The sequence below is a fragment of the Haemaphysalis longicornis genome, unplaced genomic scaffold (assembly GCF_048455015.1).
Source record: "Haemaphysalis longicornis isolate Haplotype H1 unplaced genomic scaffold, Haemaphysalis longicornis Haplotype H1 scaffold_12, whole genome shotgun sequence".
Lineage (NCBI taxonomy): Eukaryota > Metazoa > Arthropoda > Arachnida > Ixodida > Ixodidae > Haemaphysalis > Haemaphysalis longicornis.
In genome coordinates this window covers 59,700,481-59,708,321 of record NW_027526225.1, presented here as the reverse complement: position 1 = coordinate 59,708,321, position 7,841 = coordinate 59,700,481, and the positions used below count along the sequence as shown (strand labels likewise).

The window sequence follows — 7,841 nt, the reverse complement described above, 5'->3', positions numbered from 1 at the left end:
GACCGTCGCCAATAGTATGCTGTCCAGGGTGACACCGAGGAAACACACGTGAGTGGCTTGACGCAGAGACAGGCTGCCCAATGTTAAATTAACACGGGTGGGCCGTCGGCGGTTCCCAGAGAGAACAGAAGACTTCTCGGCCAAAAGCGCCCGACTGACGGCGGACAAATATTCCTGCATGATGTGAACACTTCGTTGAGATCACTGCCAGTCGCTGATGTTGATACCCGGACAATCAGGGACGGATACTTGAGCTCGTTGTTGAACTTCTTTTAGATGCGAAGCATCTCATGGTCGGATCTATGTCCCTTCCTTGTCGTTGTCATTGTTGCGCCGTCCAAACCCCCACTGCGCATAATCGGCTTGCTGAACGCCCGGTCCCTTCTTGGGCTCCTGCAGTGACAGTGTTAGTGGTGTCTTCCTGGGCCGGCACGAGACGAGCACGCCTCCCCTTTAAGGGCTCCTGGAGCGACGGTGTGGTCGGTGTCTTCCTAAGGCGGCACGAGACGAGCATGCTTCACGCACCTTCGACGTTTCATCGTCGTCGGCAGCGGCGTGCGTCGGTGAGTCTCGCCGGGCCGTGATTTCAAGCAGCCCACAACCATTCGGGGAACGTGCATCGACCTCATCTTCAGCAACTTCAGAGTTCATCCACTACAATAGCCCTTGACTTTACATTTCACAGACCATAAGGCGGTCATAATCAAAACGGAACGCCAACCACAGCTCGATGTTATCTACGTTGAATATGATGATGATAATGCTTAAATAAAGACAAACTCATTCCACCTGCAACGTCTCTCTCTCTCTAATGCCTCTCCCCTCTAATACCCCCCAACCCCTCCAATAAAATTACCCCATCTTCCCGTAGGGGAACCCTGAGTAGTATGCGAAACAGCCATGGGGTCAACGCAATTTCCCATTTTGTAGTTTGTGTAAGTGAAAAGTGTGGTAGTTACCATGGAAACCAAAGGGTAAATATAACGGTAGCTACGTACGTCAACCTCACGGAAACGACGAAATGAAAACTAATGGGCACTTGAATCGACCCCATGCCTGCTTCGCATACTACCCAGGGTTCCCCTACGGGAAGATGGTGTAATTTTTTATTGCTGCGGGTAGCCCAGCCATAGCCACATTGAAAAGTATAGGGGACAAAACACTACCCTCGGGAACCCTCCTCGAGGCGCTTCTTTTTTCGCTTAGCACTTCCCCAACCGTACTTGCATGTACCGGTCTGTCGTGAACAATCGAAGGTTTCCTGACACCCCCATTGCATGTAGCCTGTCTACTATTGCTTGTCTCAGGACACAGTCATAAGCCTTTAAAACGTCAAAAAACAGGGCCATAGTTGAAAGTTCATGCACTCGGTTATGTTCGACATGGCTGATAAAGTCCACAACACTATCCTCGGCGCTTATGCGTCGTCGGAACCCAGTCATGCAGTATGAAATTTTTTTATAACGATCTAGTCACCAGGTTAGTCTTGCACAAACTAGTTTCTCCATGAACTTCCCCGCACAACATGTGAGGGAAACAGGCCGCCATGAAGACACCACCGTTCTGTCCTTTCCAGGTTTAAGAACGGGCACCACCCAGGCCAGATTCACGAAGGAGGAATGGCACCAGTCTCCCAATTGTGGTAGAAGTATCGGAGGAGATCGTTTTCGCGTTCTGCAGGCAAATTAAGCAGAATTTGATTGGTGATTTTGTCAGGCCCTGGTGAACATCACCTACGTTATGTATCTTGCTATCGACACGGTCCTCCGCAGCGAAACCGGATGTATTCACAGACGTTACTGAAGCCATTTACACCGCGATGAGGTTTAGTGTGAGGACGTTCTGCTTGAAGTCGTATCTTCAGCAACGGTCAATTACTTAGGCTGAAATTTTGGGAACTTGCAGCCAAACATGAGGAGACTTACTGTGAGTGATTGGGAAAGCCTTGTCGCACCCACTCCGCTAAATAAAAGGCGTGAAACAGAGCGACGAAAAAGCTCCGTCATCTTTATTCTTTCTCATCTTCCTCCCTTCTGGTAATATAGGATGTGTCCATTTGTCATCGCTGTAAAGGCATCACGTCTCCTCCTAACCTTACTAGGCCCTATTACATCCTATTTAATCCAATCTTTATGCTTGATCAATCCATCTAGACTTACCTCACTAGATAAGGTTCTCGTGCTAAACGTTGGTAAGTTCACATTGCAAAGGTGGCCTGACAAGATTCAGTGATTCTCAGCACCCTCTGCTGCGTCATAGGTCTGAACATCAGACGTCGGATAACCTTTTATTGTTCAAAAGGGCCAAGGCGATTGCAAAACATGTACGCCGTGAGGCAAACCAGATAGTTGGCACTCATTCATAACAACCATAAACTCATACACCGACACTCACAAAGTCTGGACACGAATATGCAAACTAAAAGGACAACAGACACACAGCCTGCCCCTTGTTAGTACAAAAGGGGACACACTGGAAAACAAGGCTAACACGCTCGCACAACACTTCCAACAAGTGTCGAGCTCAGCACATTACACTAAAATTTTCATGCAACAAAAACATCTGCATAAAAAAAGCCCTTACATGACAAAGACGAATCAAAAACTTCTTACAACTCTGAATTCACACTCTATGAGTTGAGGGCTGCCCTGAGAATGTGCAAACCTTCAGCTCCAGGTGCAGATAAGATTACATATACCATGATACAACACCTACACTCAGACACTCTTGAGACACTCCTACACCTATACACCAAAATATGGCTTTCGGGGCAGCTTCCGAGGTCTTGGAGGGAGACCATTGTAGTGGCTTTTCTGAAGGAAGGGAAGGACCCTCCCTCTCCCGCTTGCTATCGACCCATTTCCCTGACCAGCTGCCTTTGCAAGCTTCCCGAGAAGATGATCAACAGGAGACTCATGTACTTCTTAGAGTACAATGGTCTTCTCGAGAGCTGCCAGACTAGCTTCAGGGCGGAGAGATCCACCCATGATCAACTGGTTGCTCTGGAATCCTATATAAAGCATGCATTCGTTAACAAACAGTTCTGCCTTACGGTGTTTTTGACATCAAGAAGGCCTATGACACCGCATGTCGTTACGGTACACTTAGTGACCTCAAGTCATTCGGTGTCTCGGGCAACATGTTGAACATCATTTGTAGTTATATGTCAGAGGGAACTATTTCGTGTGATAGTTGGTTCTGCACTGTCAAAGGTTCATGTGCAAGAAAATGGCGTTCCACAAGCTAGAGTGTTGAGCTGCACTCTTTTTTTTAAAGTTGCGATGACCTCTCTTGGAAAGGCATTGCCACCTACAATTTCTTATTCCCTGTATGCCGATGACGTCCGAATATCCTTTAAATCATGCAATATGTCAATCTGCGAACGTCAAGTCTAGCTGGGCGTCAAGAAACTTGCCGGCTGGACAGACAAGAATGGTTTTAAATTGAATTCTGCAAAACGCTCCTGCGTTTTGTTCTCCAGAAAGCGTGGGGTCCACCCGGACCCAGACATTCCTGTCAAACAGCTCAAGTGCACATCAAACAGCTCAAGTGCAAATGCTTAAAAACAATGAACATTCTGGTCCTCTGCCACCAATCCTATGGGGCCCACAAACAACTCCTGCTGCGCCTCTACATGGCCTTGGTGGAGTTTCGGCTCGACCATGGCAGTGTCGTGTATGGGTCGGCTACAAAAACAGCCCTAAAAATGCTCGAGCCGGTGCTGCATCTTGGCCTTCGCCTCTCATGCGGCGCTTTCCGCACTAGCCCTGTCTAGAGTCTGTATGTCGAGTGTGACAAATGGTGGCTAGGGCATCAGCGGTAGTATGGTGACTTGCTGTATGACTCTAAGATCGTGTCTCTCCCCAACCGTCCTTTTAATCCTATCATGAACAATACATGCAATTTACAACTCCTTTTACACAGGCCATCTACCTCCTTTTCTTTCTCTCTCAGAGTGAGGGAGGAGGCTTCTGCACTCAATGTCCCTCTGTCAGACACGCACAAGACGCCCATCGATAATTTCATTCCACCATGGCATCTTCGTCCTGTATCTTGCGACCTGTCATTCACACTAGTAGAAAAAAATAGGGTACCCAGGAGTGCGATTTTGCAGCACTCCCTGTTCTTGCAGGACAAGTACGTACATACAAGTTAAGCGACGCGGCGAAAACTGCTCCTGCTGTCGCTTGCACAGCGCACGGATCAAGTTTTAGCGTTATAAAACGATGAATTTTCATAGCAGTATTTACACGGCAGAGGCGCATGGCATCTTACTCGTTTCAAATCACATCATAAAACATAAAATTCCTAAGTCCGTCGTGTACACAGATTTTTTAAGCGTTGTGCAGGCACTTTCATCAGGAAAGTCGTCTAAAAACTATGTTGTCAATTTTCTTTTAAAGGTTATAATGACAAAGGTAAAAAAGTTCAAATGACCCTAAATTTGAGTTAATGTAAAGTAATGCGCTTTTCTCGCCGTGAATCCTCTTGCCGTTCTTGCTATATTATTAACAATTTCCTTTTACATTCAGTAACGTCGTATAAATATCTTGGCGTCATTCTTAGGCTTGCGATGTCACTCGTCGATGTTGTCGGCGCCATCCACACGCTCACTGCGCATGCGCGTCGCGTCGAGGCGCAGGTGCGCATCTCTCCCCCGTACCCTCCTCGCTCTCAACAACAGGCGCGGCGGTGCGGGGGGAGCGCGTCTGTGCGCGCATGCGTCGTAGCACGGCCGCTCGATGGAAACTAGTTTCCATCGAGCAGCCGTGGTCGTAGCTACCCGTGCGCTGCGTCGCGCTCAACGGTAACGGCGGCAGGGCGTGTACACGTGATAACGGCGTGGTGGGTGCGTGGAAAGTTCGCGCGCTTGTGTACGGAAGTGTGCGCATGCGCGTCTCTCCCCCGTACTCCTCTCCCTCGAACGCGGGCGGTGTGTATATAAGCGGCGGAGCGCGCGTTCGGAATTCAGTCAAGGGCGTCTTTGCTTGGCTTTCGCTTGACTTGACGCTTTGCTTGACGGCACCAAGCAATAAAGACAGATTTTAACTTTACACTCCTTGCCTTCGCTTCTCCTTCATTCAATAAATAAGAATAATAAAGACGAAATAACAATTAAGCATTCCCAAACCATACCCAATTACGCAACATTCACGCGATACCCCCACCACTCTGCGACGCATTTACTCGAGTTCCCCCCGTGGGAAGATGCGGGCGTTTTTTTTTTTTTTTTTGCTACTGTTCTTCTGTGCTGAAATAATCCCCGCACCCTGCACGACAAGACCCAAGCCATTAATTAGTTGAATAGCATTTCTAGCGTCGCATTGTTTAAACTTATAAGATAAAGGCTACATTAGGGACACTATATAGTGCGTGAATAGACCTTTTACTTTACCGCAATCAAATTAATTTCATCGTACTCGCTAAGTCTAATCGGCCTCCCAATAAGGAATTACGAGGATACTTCGGCGCCCCTTGTGATATAGGGAATGCGAAAACATTAGTGTCCGCTTCCCGAACGTTTCCTATTTTCGCTTTGCGTCTTTTTCTTCTGTTTGTGCTATGACTGAAGGCCTACTATAGCTATGACTCAGTCGTTACTATGACAGCAAGCGTCCTGTGGGCATCTTTCTTCGTCCACGTCTTTCTTTCACTACATAAATGTATTTAGGTATAACTATAGCTAAACTTTCAACTTTATTCCTGAACTGTAACAGTCATTTATCGGTGCCATGATCGGTGCTCTTTAGCCACTAAGGCAGTACTTTATGTCTATGAAAAAAGAACCAGGAAACTTTATGTTCGCGTTCATATTTGCCTCTTCGCGTTTCTATTATCGACAAATTGCCGCTACAAACACTACATTGCCGCTACATGCAAACCACCTTAAAAGACACATGTGAGAAACCCCAAATGGAGACGGCGCTGGAGTGTGGAGTAGGCGATCCAGTGCGTAGAGGCGTGGTTTCTCCGAGTAAGCAGCATCCCACTGTTTCAGGATATCCGTGCGAGGAATAGTACGAAGCGCCCAACGCGCTTTCGGTCCGGCGTTTCCGTGTGGAGATTCCAATTGCCACGAAATTACGAGGTTAATCACTTTTATTTTTGCATATGCATACCTGTTCAGTGCAGCTGGTAACCTATAAATAAAATAATTTGCCGTTTTTTTAATAATTATTGTGCATGCATATGAGAAGCACCACGGCCCCTGGATGAAATGCGCTCTCATCCAGCGGCCGTGGAAGCACGTTCAAGATCTTTTGACGCTGTGATATTCAACACACTATTCTTTTCGAAACTGAAACCAGAACCAAATTTTTTAGCCTCCTTTTAAGGCGTAAGAGAACTCGGCTCTTTAAAAAAAAACATTTATTAAACCACCTAAATAGAGTTTGTGCGAGTTTTGTAACGCTAGAAATAAAAATATCTAGTTTGTTCACATCCTATTTATGCTGGTTTAACGCACAGTACTTTCCTTGTGGGCAACACGGCAACACTGAAAACGAACGCGCTCTTTTTTGTTTCGTCTTCTAAGGGGGCAAAGGTGAACAATTCAAACGTTGTGTGATTGTATCGGCGAAGCAGTCTGGCCTGGTCCACATCGTGCGTCTCGGCACCACCGACCATGCTTCGGCATGGCTGGGCCCAGCCGAGAGTGTTACAGTCAATATGACCCAATTATAGCAGCGCCTGCACCGAGCCGAGGTAAGACAGCCTACGATATGGAACCGACCATCCGTGGAGCAACGATTTCGTTAGCTTGTCATCTCATCGCCACAGCCGTTGTGCGCGTTAAGCAATGTTTTTTTCCGTCATTATCTGTTTTTTCTGTCCTTAGAGCACCGACGACGAAGACCCAGGCGTCCGCAGCTCGTAAGCTTCCACTGTTTCAGTGGTTCGAAGTTTGCGACGGAAGCATGTTTTCGTCCCGTGATCCGGCGCGCCGTTATCGTGTGGGGTTTACTTAAGCGGATAGACTGGACGATTGGGGAACTTGGCGCGTTCTTATAGTTCAGTCGCTTGCAAAGCTGCCTTCTGCGAAGACGAATACGCGTCACGAGCGTCCGAAACCCGTACGTACCGAAATGTTTTCCCGTTCTAGCTGACTCGCTCTTTAGGTTTGCACCATTTTGGATGGATCAATTTCGGCCCGTTACCATTGGATATCATGCGTAGAAAAATATTGGTCGGATATTGTTATCTCTTTGCTTCCTGGAGCTATGTGAAACAAGTTTTTAGGGGCTGGGAAGACTGCGATTATACTAGTTGACGGATGAAGATGTCGTACGTTGAGGAAACTTTGTATTTAGCGTTCGTATACATTACCTGCAGTTTACAAATCCCAAAGAGCAATGGTACTGCAGCTTTCATAGCCTTAAATTTGAAGTTTCGTCGTCTGGACGGTATGGGGACCTAAACGCATGCCTAAATGCTTGCCTATTGAACATAGGCGTGCGCAGGCTCCCCCCCCCCCCCCCCTTCCCCCTCCGGCCCCTTATAAAATTACCTTTGCATTGCGGAAGACATGCAATTTGCTAATGGGGATGGCCATTGAAATCATTAACATTAAGAATTCATAATTATAGCTGTGCGGTCGCATTTTCCTTTAAAAAATGGGACGTGTGAAAGGTGCTAACTAGTTTACTCAAAGTGGAAAACTCAAAACACATCTGAAGTGTCACATACAAGGTTAACAAACTCTTGACTATTCTATCAGCGTATAAATTCTTATGGGATCACGAGAAATATCCGCACATTGATGAGCTTGGAGATTAAGGAATGAGGAGGTGAAATTTTTGGAACAATAAGAACCATTTATTACGCGAAAATAGTTCATAAAG

General features: G+C 46.9%; 1 protein-coding gene across 1 annotated transcript in view; it reads left to right on the top strand.

Moving 5' to 3' along the window:
- The first annotated feature begins 6,471 nt into the window (after positions 1–6,471).
- The window catches only part of LOC144162715 (uncharacterized), a 29,590-nt gene continuing 28,220 nt past the window's right edge, over positions 6,472–7,841 (top strand). Inside the window, exons 1-2 of the mRNA XM_077693357.1 lie at positions 6,472–6,705; positions 6,839–6,873. Coding sequence (XP_077549483.1) covers positions 6,636–6,705; positions 6,839–6,873 — 105 coding nt within the window. The 5' untranslated portion in view covers positions 6,472–6,635. The remainder of the gene's footprint in view (positions 6,706–6,838; positions 6,874–7,841) is intronic.